Source organism: Rhinolophus sinicus, chromosome 2 (genome assembly GCF_057876585.1).
Source record: "Rhinolophus sinicus isolate RSI-liver-muscle chromosome 2, RSI-T2T, whole genome shotgun sequence".
NCBI classification, from domain to species: Eukaryota; Metazoa; Chordata; class Mammalia; order Chiroptera; family Rhinolophidae; genus Rhinolophus; species Rhinolophus sinicus.
In genome coordinates, this window is record NC_142502.1 from 99,796,886 (window position 1) to 99,815,997 (window position 19,112).

General features: G+C 36.9%; 1 protein-coding gene across 1 annotated transcript in view; it reads right to left on the bottom strand.

Moving 5' to 3' along the window:
• The window catches only part of DNAH8 (dynein axonemal heavy chain 8), a 369,939-nt gene that overhangs the window by 173,647 nt on the left and 177,180 nt on the right, over positions 1 to 19,112 (bottom strand). Inside the window, exons 38-45 of the mRNA XM_088795770.1 lie at positions 18,163 to 18,326; positions 16,752 to 16,854; positions 15,672 to 15,776; positions 14,737 to 14,898; positions 11,872 to 12,096; positions 8,992 to 9,164; positions 7,448 to 7,626; positions 1,370 to 1,557 (exon numbers count right to left, since the gene is read on the bottom strand). Of these exons, the coding sequence (XP_088651896.1) occupies positions 1,370 to 1,557; positions 7,448 to 7,626; positions 8,992 to 9,164; positions 11,872 to 12,096; positions 14,737 to 14,898; positions 15,672 to 15,776; positions 16,752 to 16,854; positions 18,163 to 18,326 (1,299 nt within the window). The remainder of the gene's footprint in view (positions 1 to 1,369; positions 1,558 to 7,447; positions 7,627 to 8,991; positions 9,165 to 11,871; positions 12,097 to 14,736; positions 14,899 to 15,671; positions 15,777 to 16,751; positions 16,855 to 18,162; positions 18,327 to 19,112) is intronic.

The window sequence follows — 19,112 nt, forward strand, 5'->3', positions numbered from 1 at the left end:
TTCTTGTTTGTTTGAAGGGAGGTGATTCAGTTAGTTGACTGCAACAAAATAGTCAACTAACTGAATGCTTCTGTAGCATCTTAGGTCATAAGGTTGACCTTGAAGTTGGAAACCAGGATACAGTAGAAAACACAGAAGAATCTTAAGAGTAAATCCTTACCTGTTAAACCACTATTTTTTGTGTCTCAGTTATTCACAGCCTAATCCAGTATCTAATTGATCCTGCCAATATTATTCTTAATCCAGGGAGAATTTAAACTTCTTTTTAAATTCTTCTGCACCACAGTTATTACACTGAGTAAATTTCTTCGTTCCATTTTCTAAGTTATAACTGATCACTTCAGGATTATTATTTACCCCCAACTGCTTTACTAGATGTTTGTTCACAATAACATTTATCAGAAACTTTCCTGATTTTGCTTCCTATGATTTATCTCCTGGGACACTTTGTGTTATCTTTCAACTTGGAGATTCAAATGAATAGAGAACATATTAAAAATTAAATAAAACTGGTTCAACATTTTAACTTCACTTCTCCAATTCATAGAAACTCCTATTTATTTATGCCTTTGGTTTTCTATCTTTACAATATTGTATCTCCAAGTTCTGCTCTCCATTACATGGTAACTGAATTTGTTACAATTCTTTGGTTTAGGACCTTTTTGGAAATTTTAAATCATTTCCATCATCCTGTATTAAGTTTCAGAGAAAAACCAAGTGTAGACGTTAAGTAGTCAGGTGTTGATGTTAGACAGACAATAACAGCTGTGTGACCTGAGCAAGTTTTAAAATCTCCCCGAGCCTCAGGCACCTCAGTTCTAAAATGTCCACTGTACAGGACTACACTTTCCTGGTCCTTTCAAGTTGGGAGTGGCCCTGTAAATTGCTTTATCCAAAGACTGTGACTTATGTCACTGGCGGGCAGAAACTCTAAGAGCCAGAGCATAATTCTTCATGTTCTCTTGTTCCTTTGCTACAGCAATCGGCAGTACCAGAGTGAGGACCTATAAAGCGGACCCACCCTCTCCACCCCTACCTACCCCATCAAACCACAGTGGACAGAAATAAATCTTTGAGGTTTTAAGTCACTAAGATTTGGAAATTGTTACTATAGCTATCCTGTCTGATACAATGCGTAAAATATTTAGCCCATTATCTCATACATAATAAGTACTCAATAAACAGTAACTATTATTATCATTAATATATTACTGTTTTATCTTCCATCTGGGCTATTTTTACTACTCAGAAAAATTATATGATAAGAGAGAATAGCTCTTGACCCCTGGATAGTCAGTCATTTATCCACTAATAGATATTTTCTTTCACTTAAGTCCAATCAAATTGCATTTAAAACCTGTGTTCTCACCATTGTTAAGAAGATTCCAAATTCTGGATTTAAATCAACACAATCACCATCAGAAAAAATGAACTGTTTTTTTCTCTCTTTTCTTGCTGTCAAAATAATATAAATTTGTTGGGCTGCCACTGATAAGACAGGCAATTCAATTCTGTTAAACTCATCAAAACAGCCCCAAGAACCTGACTGTGCAAGACCTGGGATGAAAAACAATTAATTTGAAAATTTTTACTTCATATTAGCAATCATTTCTCCAAAGTGCTCTCAAACAATTATATACTGAAATACAACTTATATAAAGTTTCATATCTGGCTGTTTAGAAAGATGTATTTAATTTCAGATATAGAAAGGTTTCATTATGTGTACATCACCACCAAGACAATGAAAATAGCACTCTACCAAAATGAAAGCATAGACATGTCATACACTGAGGGATGCTGAAGGGTGAAAAAATTTGAACCAGTCTTGAAGTGTCACATCCAGTGGGGATGGGGCAAGGGGACATAATATTTGGGGAACCTGACACAATAAGCGATGCCCCACTCTAGGTCATATAACTCTGTTCATTTCTTATTAAGATGAGAGAACTGTCAGAAGGCTGAGTGAGACAGAGAATGGCCAGAGGGCTTTTATTTATTCCTTACAAAACCCAGCACAAAGGCAGGCCTGTACATTGTGACTATTCTGTCTATAATCTCTAAGGATGAAAACATGCATTATCTTCAGCTGCATGAAATACTCTTCTTTCTCTTATTATTGCCCCTTCTCCCTCCAGCTTTGCTTCTCTCTCCTTTGGGAATTTCCATTATACTGATGTTGGAACTTAATAGCTATTCCTATTATCCTTAAGTTTTTTTGTCAAACTTTCCATTTGCTTTGGAAATGTATTCTTTTGGCTAGATATTCTGATTGAAGAGAGTTGTTTTTTTAATTTACATTTTCAATATCCAATTATTCAATTTGTTATTTTTTTCACAGTAGCCTGTTTTTCTTTAATTGGTTGTATGTGATAAATTCTTGAATCTCTCTAAGCTATTTGTTTTATTTACCTTTTCCTTTGTTTCCATTAATCAATTTAGTGATCAGGTCTCTTTGCTGTTTGGGGTGCCTCCATAATTCCTTCAAATATTTTATGAGATTTTGTTACGTCTGTATATGTGTGTATTTCCTCATCCTGTATGCAAATTCCTGTTGGCAGGGTGCTAGCCTGCCTCTGGTGATTTGGGAGAAAGGAGAGCTTCCCCTCTGGGTCTGGTGCTTGCAGTCTCACCGGGAGCATGGCATGCCTCTCTGGCACAAGCCCCTCTGGGCTTGATCTTTGTCAGGATTCCCACTTCAGAGAGCTGGGCTACTGCCTTTATATGGAGAAAAAACATTGAAGACAGATACCCCCCTTAATTTTTCCCTGCCTTCTGCCATAATTTTGGTACTTTGGGATTTACCTTGTGCTCTAGTCTGCTTCTCTCAACAATCCCCAACCCTCAAGCCCAGACTGATCCACAGAAGAACCTTCTTTTTTATTAGAAAATGATTCTCGGGGTTCAAAACTGTTTTATCAGACAGGCAATTATAAAGAATACGACAATGAATACCCACGTACTCACCTATCAAATCTTAACAATTTGCTTCAGATTTCACTCTAAAGAATAAAATCTGAGAACTACAGTGCAAGCCCATGTACTTCCCTCTTGAAGCCACACTCCCTCCTTCTCCAGAGGTAACCTCTATCCTGAATTTGATGCCATTGGTCCCTATGCCTGCTTTTAAACTACTGTTCTTATGCATATATTCATGAACACCATATATTTTGCTTGTTCAAAATTTATACGTGTGTATCTAGTTATCTGTCAACATCTATCTAGCTATCTATAAAATACTGTATATATCCTCCTAAAATTTGAATAATTTGCTCAATATTGTTTTCCTAAGATTTACTGATGCTGATACCTGTGGATCTAATTCATGATTTTTAAATGCTGTGCTGTACAGTATTCCACGGCATAAATATACCCGTTAAAAATCCCTTCTACTCTCAATGGATATTTGGGTTGGTCCTAATAATTTGCTATAACAATATATCGGTCTTGCTCACGTATCCTTGCAACCTGTGTGAGGAGTGGAAATGCTGGGTCCATGAGCACCTTCACATTTACCACCTGTTGCCAAACTGTTCTCTGCAGCAGCTCTACCAATGTACACACACACAAGTACTGAGAGCTGCAATTTCTACACATTCTTACTAACAGTGCTGGATCTTAACCTTTTGTCAGCTATACATGCTCAAATATATTCTCCTAGTGTGTAGCTTATGTTTTGTTCTCTTTCTTAAATGGAGAAATATTATATAAAAACTGTGCAATTATATATATGTATATATATACATATATGTATATATATACATATATATAAATATAGATATAAACATCTATATTTATATTTACATATATATATGGTGTGATCAAAAGATACGGTGAATGTTTAAATAAAAAAATTATTACAGTAAAAGACACATTGCCATTAATCCCCCTCAAAATACTCTCCCTCGCTTCAAACACACTTATCCCATTATTCTTGCCACTTTCTGAAGCAGTTCTGGAAGTCCTCTTTCGTGAGTGTCTTTACTTCATCCTCCATCATGACAACGCTCCGTGTCACACAGCACTTCTGGTACGGCAATTTCTGTCAAATAAAGACATTATGGTGTGTCTTCATCCACCTTATTCACCGGATCTGGCACTGTGTGACTTCTGGCTCTTCTCCAAAGTCAAAATGACCTTGAAAGGTAAACGTTTTGAATGGATTCAGGACATGGAGGCAGCCACAACAGTGCAACTAAAGATACTCATGAAAGAGGACTTCCAGAACTGCTTCACTAAGTGGCAAGAACGATGGGATAAGTGTGTTTGAAGCGAGGGGGAGTATGTTGAGGGGTGTTAATGGCAATGTGTCTTTTACCGTAATATTTTTTTTATTTAAACATTCACTGTGATCACACCTTGTGTGTGTGTGTGTGTGTGTGTGTGTGTGTGTCTGTTGGTAATATATAAAATATTATCAACAGACAGGTAACTAAAGGTAAGAGCTGGGTGCACAATCTCATGATATCTATTATAGGGACATTCTCATATCCTTAAGATTTAAAGGAAGGGCTGGAAGCATGAACTCGTGATATTTAATAGAGGAAAGCCCAGTGTACTTCTTCTCCTCTCTTCCCTCCCACAGGGAGAGGCTGCTAGTCTGAACATTGTGATAATCATTCTCTTGCTTTGCTTTTCTGTTTTTTCACTATCTAGATATACATAGCTAATTAATCTATTTTTTGCTTTACCTAATTTTGCATTTTACATAAATTTAATCATATTATGTGAATTATATGAGACTTGGTTCTTTCCCTCTAGTTGTAATTGCGAGACTGCCTTTGTCAATGTATCGTGTTGTAGTTACTCATTTTCATTGCTATATCGCGCTGCCTTACAGAATTTCATATATATTTTTCTTCCCTTTATGTGTGATGTAGAAGTATGTTCACAATGTATATATAATCAGTCCATCGTAGAAAACTTCGAGTTGTTCGCAGTTGTTTGCTGTTATAAGCAATGCTGTCGTGAACATTTACACACAGTCCCCAGTGCATAAGTGCAGTTTATTTGAACACACACCAGGAGGTGAGATAGCTGTTAAAGCACATGTATGCTACTCCCACCCATAGTGAATGACTGTTTCTGTTGCTCTACACTTTGCCTATGGGCAGAAATGTCACACTTAAATTTCTGTTAACTTGGTGTGTACAAAATGGAATCTCTTTAGAATATGCAATTCTTTGAATGCTGGGCATTTGGTTTTCTTCATTTGTGCAATGCCTGTTCAAGACTTTTCCTCATTTTTCTATTAGGTTATGTTTTTCTCATTGATACATAGGCATTATTCACATATTTATACCTATCCTTTGTAGGTAATATATGTTGGAAATGCCTTTTTCAAATTTCTAACATGACTTTTCTGTTTTTGGTATCCATTCATGAGCAGATATATCAATGTACCAATCTTTATGGTTTGTGATTTTTATATTAAAAAATCCCTTTCTACTCTGAAAACAAAAATATTTTCCTTTATTACCTTCTAAAAACCATGTAGTTTTGCCTACCACATTTAGGCATTTAGTTTTGAGAACTAATTTTTATATATGGTTTAGGCATCCAATTTTCACATATGTATGTTGGGGTCTGATTTCCCTTGTTAATATCAATCAACTGTTGTTCCAGAACAATTTATTGTAAAGTCTATCTCTTCATCGCTGATTTACAGTATCATCTTTGCCATATGTCAATTGTCCTTGACCCATTTCTGCGTTCGCTATTATATTCCACTGGTCTATTTATCAATTCCCGCACCAAACCACACTCTCAAACTACATTCTAAATGCTATCTTTCTGAAATGTTCATTTTCTAACTGTTCTTTGTGGCTTATCAAAATAAATTTTATGTGTTGATTTCATATTCTAGGAAACTTGCTAAATTCTAATTTTCTATAGATTTAAAAAAATTTTCTTTACAGTCTACCATAACATTTGTAAATAATGAAATTTTGTATTTCTTGCTTTCCAGTCTTCGTATCTTTGTTGTTGCTGCTGCTGTTCCTCACTGCATTGGGTAGGATCTGAGGCACAATGATGTGCAGAAGAAGCAATAACGGGAATCTTTGTCTTATGCCTCATCTCAAAGAAAACGCTTTCAGATTTTCAAGTATGATACTTGTTGTGGACAACCTTTATCAAGTGATCCATGTGGATGAGTATGTTGGGGAAGAATGTAAGGGATGGCAAGAGTAAGGGATCTGAGGAGGGAATGTCCTCTGGGTGTTTGAGAAGTATTACAGAGGACACTATAGGTATAGTAGAGAGAGTTGGGGAGAGTATTAGGAGATGAGGTCAGAAGGTCAGAACAATACCGTGGGGCAGAGCAGGAGCAGGTGTGATTGTGTAAGACAATATTAGACTTTGTGAGGATTTCAGCTTTTCCTCCAAGCGAAGCCACTAGGCAGCTTTCAGCAGAACAGTATTATGACCTGACCTAACATGTAGGATTGCTGTGGTGCTGTTTTGGGACTAGAATGGAGGGGACAAGGGTAAACCCAGGAAGACCAATTAGGAGGCTCACTGGAATAGTGCACGTGGGAGACGATGATCGGCTTGAACGAGGATGACAGCAGTGGGATCCCAGGTGATCAGATTTGGGGAGTCGTCTGAAGTTGGACTAACAGTGTTTACTGACAGTTTGGATGACAATTCTCTCATACTCATGAGAGAAAGAGAGAGTAAAAAATAAGTCAAAGATTTCTGTTTGAGCATCTGGAAGAGTGGTGCGGCTATTTAGTGTGATGGGGAAGGCTGAGAATGGAGTAGATATGGGAGGGGAGAACAAGAGTTTGGACCTATTAGATATTTAAGTGGAGATGTCAAATAGTAGATAGATATCAGTTGTTTATATGAATCTGGAATTTCAAGAAGTCCAAACTAGAGATGTAAATTTGATCATATAGATAGTATTTAAAGTTTGGATCTACATGAGATCACCAAGAGAATCCATGTAGATAGAAAAGAGGACCATAAAGGACTGAGTTCTAAGACTGAAATGTTCTCCAATCTTTTTCTTTGTCCATCTGAAACCACCCCCTACTATCTTTTAGGGTTTCTCAACTTTTTCCATCTGCTTCTTGTTTTCCAGTGTTGCTTTTAAAAAATCTTTCACTTCAGTGGGATTGAATGTACAAAGGAAAGTCACATGTCATCAGTTTGTTATCTTGGATCTTATCTCCTCCACCACTGTTTCAGGCAATAATAAATTGATTCCATTTTCATAACCCAATACACATTCAACTTGTGGACTATAATGCCAACAATAGTATTGAACCATACAAAATTGATGATATCCAGCCATTTTTGACCAAGAAAAATGGCAATATCATATGCACTAACTCATGCTAATTTTGGTTATGTGGGAAAATATCACGTTAGATTTATATCAGAAAATAGTATTAAAGTGCAATAAAAATAAATTCACCAAAAATTTTAGTATTTGACACTTGCCTTTAAAAATCCTTCCTAGCCCTCTGAAATCCATTTGATCTGAGCAGTTAAACACGACCACGTATTTTCCCAAACATCTTCCCATGTCTTTCGTAGTTTCTGTTTTGCCAGTGCCCGCAGGCCCTGCAGGAGCACCTCCCATGTTCATTCCCAAAGCCTGTGCTAAGGTGATATAGCACCTGCAAGTGTTATTCAGATAAAGCTCTGTGAATATGAGATCACATTTGTTACAGTAAAGCACAAGCAAAAGTCCAATGTGATTGGAATGGGACTGTTTGTTCCAGAATTTGTGCAGCCCACATAAAAGAGACAGGCACCCAAACAAGGCCGGAGTACTTGACACCCGTTAGAAGTAGGATAGTGGTTGCAAACATTTCTTGGTTCAAACTTTAAACCCCACAACCCTGACTTAAAGCCTTCAGGCCTCATTTCCATTGTGGTCAGGATAAATCCCAAATCAGAGAACCAAATAAGCAGTGGTGTGCTGACAAATGTTCAACAACCGGCTCTCCAGGAAAAACATGTGTTTATCATGTTTGCTGATTTCTGCGGTATAAATACTCCCACTATGGCTCATCACAAGCTACCAATGTGACATCACAAAATGGGGAAGAGGTGCATGTAGTTGGCTCTCACAAGCTGGCACGAGCCAACGGCGGCACAACACTGCAAATAAATTGTTTTACTGTGAAGTGTTTCACTCATTCAGATAAGTGTAAAAAATAATCTAACGAATCTCCTTGTATCTATGATCCAGCTACAGTTATACTTGCTTCAGATCTAAGTAAAACCTAGTAAAGCTTCGTGAGACATGAAGCTCTACATATAAACATCAATGGAAGAGAAAACACATTGACAAATCTATGCTGCAGAGGTGCTGGGCATTAAAGGGAGGTTGGATGAATCAAGAGGAGGCCGAAGACAAAATTTGATTGTGTTATAATTTTACCTGGCAGCAGCCCTATTTAGAGTAATGGCAGAATTAATTGTTCTCTGACCCAATTTAAGTCAATCCTATAAACATTTATCGTTTTCTATGCACAGCACATTGCACATGGTGCTGTGGGATATATATAAACATGAAAAAGACCCAGTTCTTGCCTAATGTCATATACTGGAAAAAATTATAAGGGGACCTGCCATTAACCAATTATCCAGACCTGGTCAAGATACTTCACTTTATGTCTCAGATTTCCACATTTGAAAAACCAGGAGACTAAGACAATCTCCAAGGTCCCTTCCTTCTTTGTAATTCTAATGACTTCCTTTATGGTTCTAGAGATCTTTTTTTTCCATCTTGCAATCTAAAATTTATTACTAAATTACCCATAGTCAAAATTTAAGCTTACTTTTATTCTTTTACCATTTTTTACTTCATAAACATTTAATGTACATGCATGTTTAAGTAACAACTTACTTTGAGGAGCTAGCACAGACCTAACATGACAGCAATAAGCTTTGTTAATATTTCAAATGCAATTTTAGAACAATTTTAAGCACATTATTTAATTTAAAAACGGAATAACAAAAATTGAGTTTCCTACCTATCTGTTAATGGAGTGATAACAAGACGATCAGTGCATCCCAGAAATTCATTTTGGTAAATAAAATCAACATCTGTAATAGACACCACAGTTTGATCCAGATCTTCTTTAAAATAAAATCTACTCTGTTTTAGCCATTCAAAATCAGTAGCTGATTTGATATGCATTTTTACCTAAAGAATATGAAATACAAAGAGATTGCACACTACATTGCAATAACATAAAACACAAGCATATGGGCAGTTTTTATTCAACCATTCATGAACTGATTCTCATTCACTTAATAAGTATTTACTGAGTCTCTCCGTGGGCCCAACACTGTGCTGGTTAAACAAAAACAGACATAGTTCCTGCCTTCTGGAGCTGTCAGAAAAGAACAGAAGACAAATAGATAAACAAGCAATAACAATAAAGTATGAAAAGATATTCAGGGTTCATGAAAATATGTAGCAAGAGGACCTAATGTAGCATAGGGCATCTGAGAGGGGTGCTCAAAAAAGAAACATCGAAACTAACACCTGGATAAACAGTAGGAATTAGCCAGGGAAACAAAATGAAAGAGGTGATGGAGGTTGGGAGGGCAAAATGCTGTGGGCAAAGGCTGAGATCTGGCTGGCATGTTCAAGAAACTGAAAGAAGTTCACTACAGCTGAGGCATCCCGGACTCTGGAGAAAGCGTAAGAGTTGGGGCTTCACAGGGCATGGGAAAGGGGTTGGGCATCGTTCTCATGGCAAATGGCAAGCCTGAAGGGATTAAGCAAGGAGATGTATGGTCAGACATGCACACATGCCTTCCTACATCAACACTATGGCAAACCAACCAACCTGCCCAGGCAAGCAGTACTGGGCTCCCACCGCCATGATGCAAGAGATAGAAACCAGGTAAACACTTTTGGGAACAACATTCCTCCACAACCACATCCTGGGGTGCCTCATGACTCCATTGGCAAACTTGGAGAAACCCTAGTCCTGCCCACTCGGGGGAATCAACATAGGAAAGTGGCAAATGGTCACCTTCACTGCTTTTAAACCCAGTGGCCCTCTTCCAGGTCATTCAGCTGACACTAATAAATGGAACTCGGGCCACTGTGCAATGTTCAGATCTCCATCTAATGTAGTCTCCATGCTATTTACAATCTTATTTTTTGTTGTTGTTTCATAGTTTATGACCTTGCCTCCCCTTCACTTAAGAATTCTGGCTTCCCTCCTAAAGCAGTGTGTTCATGACCTTAAAAGAGCTCCTTTCGGGAACACAAGCCAACCCCAGGGACTCTAACACAGGCCCCACAGCCATGGCGATGCAGTCAGCCGGCTGCTTTCAACAATCTGTTAAGATGGTGAGGAGGAGATCAAAGAGGATGAAGAAAGAACAGCTAATATTTACTGATTTCTTACTGTGTAACAGGCTCTTCTAAGCATTATGCATGGAAAAATAAAGTGCAAATATGCTGGCCATGAAATCTTATTTTAGTTGGGATGCAAACTGACCATGAGTTCAAGTGTTTAAAACCAAAAGAAAATAGTTTCGTGGTTTTAACTGTGTATAGGTATTAAAAACAAACAACAATCCATTCTGTATGTAAAGTAAAGCTTTGCTCAGCACTTAAATTTAAAAGAAATTTCTTCCGTGAGACTTCAGCTTTAAGAGTCAGTGGAAGATGTATAGACAACAGCCTCAGTAACCTTAGCAGATACAGTAATGGATTCCATAGGAGTTTCTTGAGATGGACTTCAACAAAAGCCAAAGTATAAGGGCAATTGCAATTCAGTGAAAGCAAATCTATAAAAGGTCAAAGAAACACGGTCTAAATATGCAGCTTCCTGATGACTAGCTTGACCCAAAGATCCAGAGAGAAATCCTACAACAATGTTTCTTGGACTTTCATATGCATATCAATTAGCTGGGAATCTTGTTGAAATGTAGATTCTGATTCAGTAGATGGGGTGGAGGGTAGTGGGGCGAGAAAGCTGGAGATCCTGCTTTTCTATAATAAAAAACAAGCTCCCAGGAAATGCCAGTGCAACTGGTTGGCATGCAATACTTTGAGAAGCGAGGATCTAGATTCCAGTGGAATAAATAGACTGCTTTTCCTTCAATCTTCAATAAATATAGCTTATCTAATCAGAATTTTTGATAGAAGTTTGACATAGGTAGACTGTGATCACATTCTCTAAAACAGGGCCCCAAGTCGCATGGATTATATGGCTCTGTATGAAGGAAAGAGATGCCTTTAAGGCTCATCGAAACAAATAAAAACAATGGTAGTTAAAGACAAACATAGTCAAATGGTGGTAAATCAAAACTACCTGAGGCCCCTGCCCTGTAACATATAACCACCTACTGCTTTATGAGAACTTGGTTTTGCTCAAGGCCACTGGTTAGCTTTAGAGTTTTGTTTCCAACGGGAATTCAAATTCAAATACTACTCCTCTTACGCCCACCCTGCAGAACCTTGCCCAAATCAAGCCCGTGATGCCCTGTTGTACACTATCGGTTGGAGAGATAGCCATGTGAGTTCTCTGAAGCTTGATTCTACTCGATCTGGACTTCTTTCCCAATTGGCCCATCGTGACCAATCTCACCTAAATTATATCATGTTCCTGTCATTTGGTTTAATGGGACAATTAGTTAATTCACATCACATCAGTTGGTTCCAGACTTTCAGAATGCCAAATGTGAATATACACATTCGGTTGTTTAAATCACCAAATATAGATATTTGTGGACATGATATATATGAAGACAGTTGTGAAAAAGGGCCAGATAGATGCAAGGTTCATATACGTTAGATAATAGCATAATAATTGTTCATTATTAGGAACTCTAAATTATTAACTAGTATACTAAATTACTGTAAATTAAGAAAAAAGATACATTACCAAGTCATCAAAAATATCTCTCTGATGCACATGGATGGTAATTAGAGTTTCAAATTTCACTCTTTCAAACTTGCTTAGGTCATGTGTTGTTTGACTAATTAGAGTATTTAGAATATCCAAAAATTTCTGGTTGGTCACTTGCATGATTTTCCTGTCATCTTTTGCATTATGTAAAGCCTCTTCTGAATCATGTGTCCACAACATTTGAATTCCCAGGAGCCCAACCTACAAATTCAGCAGACAAATAAGCCAATTTTTAAAACAGATCCTGCAATAAAATTTGGTGGTCACTTATTCACATGAAGGTGAACAGGATTTTACTCCTGTTAAAGTAAAAAACGGACACGCATTTCTCCACTCCCAAAAGTTGTTTTCCAAACATCTCTTCACAACTTTTTAAAAAGATATGCTGCCTATCTCCTTTCTTGATCTTTACTCTAACATCCATATCTTCACATACACCTACCTTTCTATCTATATATCAGTCTAAAGGAGAGAGACACAGAAAGTGAGAAGGGGAGAAGCTTGCCCTTTGTCTCCTGATGAAGACACAGGGAAACTGTGAGTGACTGTCACCTTGCCTACAATTTTTGCCCAGGAAAGGGAGTAAAAGCGATCAGAATACCCCCACCCTCACTTTGTCACTGCAGCAGTTGTCCCTTTGGGAGCTTTTGTTCATCCACAGAGTAAAGGAACAGATCCAAAATCATTTGGACCAAAAAGGAACCCCACATTTGGCAGAGGACTGAAAGCAGTGTGAGTGGCATGTGGATACTACTGGACATGGCATTTGATGTCGGTAAAGCAGGAATCAAACCCTTTCCTAATCCCTGTCCCCTGAGGAACTTTGATGTTTTTCCTGCTAGAACAGTTGCCAATCCTGGAGTCTGCAGGTGAAGGTAAATGAAAACACCTGGCTAAGGTGAGCAACCAGATACAGAGGAAATAGCCGGTGTCAGGAAGCTCCCAGTAGCGAGCTGTTTCTGGCCCTGATGGCAGAAGAGCACAAGATAGGAAAAGCAAAGAGACACACAATACAGAAACAACAATGTAAGGCTGTCTGATTTAAAGACAAATAGACCCACAAACCTTGAAAAAAATCACTGCATATTGATTTTGGTATATTCTAAAAATTAATCTTTAAAATGACTACCCTGAGTCACCAAGAAAGGTTTAAATTATGTGTTTTACTTGTGTAAGAAGCAGGGGATTTAATGGTGAAAACTGGAGGATGTCTCATTAAAGTAAAAAACAAAATAAAAATGCTCATTCTCATATTATTTGATGCCTGTTAATAAGCACATTAAAAAATACTGGAAGGGAATATACTAAAATATTTAGTCATCATTTCTAAGTGATAGAAATATGGGAAATTTTTATTTTCATTTTTATATTTTTCAAATTTTCCCAAATTTTTGCAACAAGGATCCATTGAATTCATAATCTTAACAATGTGTTTAGAAGAAAGCAGAGATGAAATGTAAAACAATTTTAAATAAAAAATTAACATTGTAGTGGACAAATTTCAGTTATTTGGAAAAATTGCTTTGAAGAGTAATGACCTTATATTCATTCAATATATATATTCAACATATACTAATTTGCTATACAGTTACTCTTTAAAGCAATTTTCCCAAATAACTGAAATTTGCCCACCACACTTGTTTCAAATTTTACCTCTTTATTTGTATATGTGCATGTATGCACACTAAAGAAAATCCTGAAAGCTAGTCAACTTTCCTGCTATATCCTGTTCAACTTCACCATTGATTTGAACTTACTCTTCAACTTTTCCACCTTTAATGCGAACTCCTCTATCTAAACTACACTGAGCCTCTCTTTCAGAATACACAGGGTAATCAAGCTCTCCTGGGAGAGGAAAAATATCTTGATTTTGTCTAAGGAGTGACATTCTCAGCTTATCCAATAAAGTATTTTATAAAGATTTATCACAAAGGTAATAATCCTAATAAAAATATTAAAGCTTGAGAAGGCTATTATACAATATTTTGAAAAATCACAGTATTAAACTATTCTCCTCAATAAAGACTGTTTCTATATCTGTACTCGTGTCATTTGAGTAATTAATTTCTTATCATTTCAGCTCTCTCTACAGTGTGTGAAGTAAGTCATTCAGGATTTGGAGTGCGGTTTGGTAGGAGCAGTTGGAGAAGAAACAGTTTGGGCAAAAACTGCCTACATTTTTCTTGGATGTCTCTTGCCTTCTATCCCACACTATCTCTGACCCAGATCACAAGTCATTACTTTTCATTTATCTTGGCTGAAAATGTAATAAAACTATTGGCTCGTCATTTTCTATATCCGGTTTTAATAATACGTGGCACTTACAGTACACTTCTAAGAGCCATCGGATTTGAAAGAGCTATTCAAGAGAACACCTGCTCCAACGTCAGCCCCTTCCAGGTCTTCTCTCATTAAAAAGTTAGTTGCAGGAGAAGCCCTCCTTTAACAGATTATGCCAATTTTTAATCTTTAAATTGAAGGGAAAATAAACAAGGGGCAAGATGGATTTCATTTGAAGAAAAGATGCTCATTCCTTTTATATATATCCCTATCTATACGTGTATCTATATCTACCTATGTTTTTACATATAAGATGAAATTTTCTATAAGTGGTTTAGTCTCAGTGTATGGTCTTAATGATGAGAGAAAAGGGGGATGGGAAGAGGGGGTCTCAAATGGTGCATGTGGACAGCAGGTGGTTGGGAGCTGAGGGAGGGTGGGCCTCCCTAACTAGTTCAAAGCTACAACAGGCTCCACACCATCAGGCTGACTGACTCCTGAGTATCCTTTCCCTTAATTTCCATTTCTTATAATCGTTATTTAAACACTGTGTATTCTCACCTGTGCTGGAAAGTGACTGAGGAAAGGTAAGAGCTGAAATCCCGAATCACTGATTTGATAGAACGCAGATCTAATTATGTTATGTAATGATGACATCTGCATTTTTAACAATTCCAGAAGCCAAATCTCTACAGGACCTTTGGCCATAACAGGACTATCCAACTGAAAAAAATATATTACAAATTGATAATAGCTTGGTATTTTTACAAATGTCCCACACTTAACTTGATAAATCATAGTTATGCCGTGCCAAACAAATAGTTTTATATTTTACACAAAATATTTAAAACATGAGTCAAATCAACTAATACTGGAGGTGGAAGGAACATCATCTGGTCTAAAACTTTCATTTTGTAAGTGATAAAATGAGTCTTAGAGAAGTTAAATGAATTATCCAAACTAGTTTGTCACAGTAAGAGCTGCAGAACTAGAACCCGAGTCTATCCCATCACCCTTTTCTTTCTTTTTTTTTTTTAATTTAATTTTATTAAATTTATTGGGGTGACAATTGTTAGTAAAATTACATAGATTTCAGGTGTACAATTCTGTATTACATCATCTATAAATCCCACTGTGTGTTCATCACCCAGAGTCAGTTCTCCTTCCATCACCATATATTCGATCCCCCTTACCCTCATCTCCCACCCCCCACCCCCCCGCCTGGTGCAGCCGTTATGGAAGGCAGTGTGGAGGTTCCTCAAAGAATTATGAATAGAATTGCCATATGACCCAGCAATCCCTCTCCTGGGTATCTACCCAAAAAATCTGAAAACATTTAGAGATAAAGACACGTGTGCTCCAATGTTCATTGCAGCTTTGTTTACGGTGGCCAAGACATGGAAACAACCCTTTTCTTTTCATAAGAGAATTGCATTCTCCTCAATGTAAATTTTTAAAGAAATCCTAACAACGGAAGTATAACCAAATTAAATTACAATAATTTTTTCTCCTTCTCTTGATATGACGGCCAGGATACGATCATAGTCCTTTGCATGAAATGTCACCTCATTTATGTTGTCAGATACTGCTGGGAGATGGGGCTGTAAGAAGCACGAGACAGCAAAACATCATACATGAGGCTAAACACAAAAGCCATTGAGATGTTTTAAAAAGTCTTAACATATTTTACGTTTGTAAAAGATTAAGAATTTACTTCATCGTCTCAAAAAAAAAAAAAGACAACGTTGACCCTTGACTCAATTGGAGGCCCACTTTTTAAAATCCAGCCCCACAGAATGTTTCCTCCAAGCCCTTCCATGCCCCTCTAGACTATGGAGATTGGACTAATTAACGACTGTCGCCTTCCTCCAGATAGAGACTAAATCACATGGTCCCTCCCAGCTCAGTCTTTCGTACTCTCTTGGCTCCACTTCTGCTTTACACAGCTTTTCTCCTCTTTTCTCATCCCCACAACTTTCTGGAAACCAACCAGGAAGGTTTCAGTAGCTATTTTCCAGATTCCCAAACCAGAAACAGCCTGGTTTAATGCCTTCCACTCCCAGCTCTCTATAATTTTTCTCTTCCTCCTGGAAGTATTGCCCTTGGAAATGGCTAAAAGCATTAGAGAAGCATTCTAGACAGGAAAAAGGACAGATCCAAACCATAAGCTCTGTTTGATTTAAAAATATTTAGACTAAAATACTCATAATAATGAGTTACATTTACTGAGCACACATCAGTGCCAGATACTTTTCAATACGTAATCTCACATAATCCTATGACAATCCTATGAGGTGGGAACCATTAATAATATCCTGATTTTACAGATGAGGAAACTGAGGAGTAGGAAAAATAAGAAGGTGACCGAGGTCACCAGGCTGGTGAGTAGCATAGTTGATGACCCTTGCCTCAGGTTGATGGACACCAAATACACAGAAAAAAAGACATTTTATAATCAACATAATTTTAAATACTCTTGTTTCTTGCCTCCACTTTTAAGATGTTAACTTCATTTTTATTACTGATTATGTATGCTAGGGGAAAAAAGATTTAGGTAATAGATATTTAGCTCATACCTGTATGGTATGGGAATCACTGGCTTGCCCAAGAATTTCCAGGAGGACTGGATCGGATACAAAGAAAAATCTTGGAAATAGTAATCGCTTCTTCTCCAAATACCTTTAAATAAAGTCACGTTACCAAATGATTTTTTTCTGAATTATTTATTTTATTTTATTTTTAGCCATGAAATAATCACTAACATCTTCAATAAGATAATAGCAAACACCTATCATCATTTCCCATTTGCTTCTGAAATATTTGGTTAAATCCAAAGTCTATGCTACACCATGGATACTACTTGGGAAAACGAGTGGATACAAGAAAGGGTTTCAGAGCAAGCCTGCCCCATCCATCATCTTCCTTCTCGTCAAGAGTTCTTCTGTGAGCTTTCTAAGAGTATTTTGAACCCCAGGCTTAAATCCAGGGTGAACACACAATTTATCGCCAAACCAGCACATTTTGAAAATGAAAGTGGGGACAACTAACCATTAAACTAGGACAGAGGCATAAACTTAGACAAACCAGGATATATGTTCACCTTATTTCAAATAGAAATTGAAAATGAACTGCTTTTTAAGAAAATGTTCATGAATTCATCTGCTTAATTGTTCTCTTATTGCACATCTCTACTCCATGCCTGCAGTGGGCTGAATGGAGCCGCTCAAAAGATAGGTTCAGGTCCCATTTCCTGGAAACTGCGAATGTAATATTAATTTGGAAAAAGGATCTTTGCAGATGTATTGAAGTTAAGGCTCAAGAAGAGATCATCCTGGATTAATCAACTAAGCCCTAAATCTAATAAGTGTCCTCATGAGAGACACACAGGAAGAAAAGGACATGTGAATTCAGAGATAGAGATTGGAGTTATGTAGCCACCAGCCAGAACTCCGAGGACCACCAGAAGCTGGGAGAAACAAGGAAAGATTCTGCCCTAGAGTCTTCAAACGGTGCTAACGTCTTGATTTCAGACTTCCAGCCTCCAGAACTGTGAGAAAATAAATTTCTGTTGTTTTAAGACACCTAGTTTGTGGTAATTTGTTACAGCAGCCCTACAAAACTGATACAATGCTTTAATTTGCCCACCCCCAGGTTGAAGGTATCTTTTTTTCTTTTTTTTTTTTGCAGAAAAATTAAATTTAGGGTTCAATCCCCACACGGGCCACTGTGAGCTACGCCCTCCATAACTAGACTGAAACAACTACTTGACTTGGAGCTGATGGGTCATGGAAAAACACACTTAAGATAAATAAAAGTTAAAAAAATGATTAATTTAATTTAAGTTAAGTTAAAAAAAATTAAATTTATGTGAAATGTTAGATTCCTATCACTACCAACCAGAAATGTTGTTAATGATACTATTAACTCGTTTGGGATAAAACAGCAGCACATATAAAATGATAGGTAATTTAAAAATTAAACTCTTACCCTGTAAGTGACTTCTGACATACTTCCAACTGTTCGTGTAAATGAGGTAAAAGTTGCCCCATGGTTTCATCTCCAACACAGCAACTAATCACATTGGGATTCTCGTGAGCTCGCTGCATTATCTTTATCCATGACTTATCAATATTCTGAAAACGTTTTGCTTCCTAAAAACAAATATATATTCAGTAAAAATTAGCATTCGGATACTTGAATAAAGCAAAGTACTCACTTTATAATTTCCTAGAGTTCTTTAAACCAGCCTCTACTAGTCTGGGGCTATATAATTTAAAGGGAAAATTCTTTTTTTCATCAGAACAACAAAAACCAAAAGTCATAAAACTGCTTATTGAAATACTGCTTTATCACAATAGGGTTTATCACTTGTTTGCTTACATTTAATATGTTTTTCAAAGTACTACATGATTAACTTTCAAAGCTATCAACTTCAATCTCAAATCTACTCTTTCAGCACTCTGGGTGGTTTGATGAGAAAATTAAAGAAGCATGAAAATAATTTGATCTCAGGATCCTTGGAATAATTACAGCTTAATAATATCCCAGGGAAGAAAAAAGAAAACAGTAAAAACCCAAAACAAAGCTTCATTTACATGGTTGCAAATGAAAATTTTCTCTTTACTATGGGTGATGGTAAGCTTTGCATTCAATTGCAAAAACGCCTCTAGAAATTGGCATAATCTTGCCTATTTCAAAACTTTTAAGTGTATTTTTAATGCAACTTTCTGATTAAAAAAAGATTTGTGTTTCTAAAATGTGTTACAAAGGGAAATGAGTCATTTTCAAAACTCTTTTATCCTTGATTTTTAATCTATATAGATCCAGTTTAGAGGTGTGGAAATTCAGAAAAAGCAGGCTTAATTTCATAGGAGAGAAATTACCTTCGCTGAATAAAGCTATTAGTGAGGTATTGGCATTTATTTAATAGGCCCCAA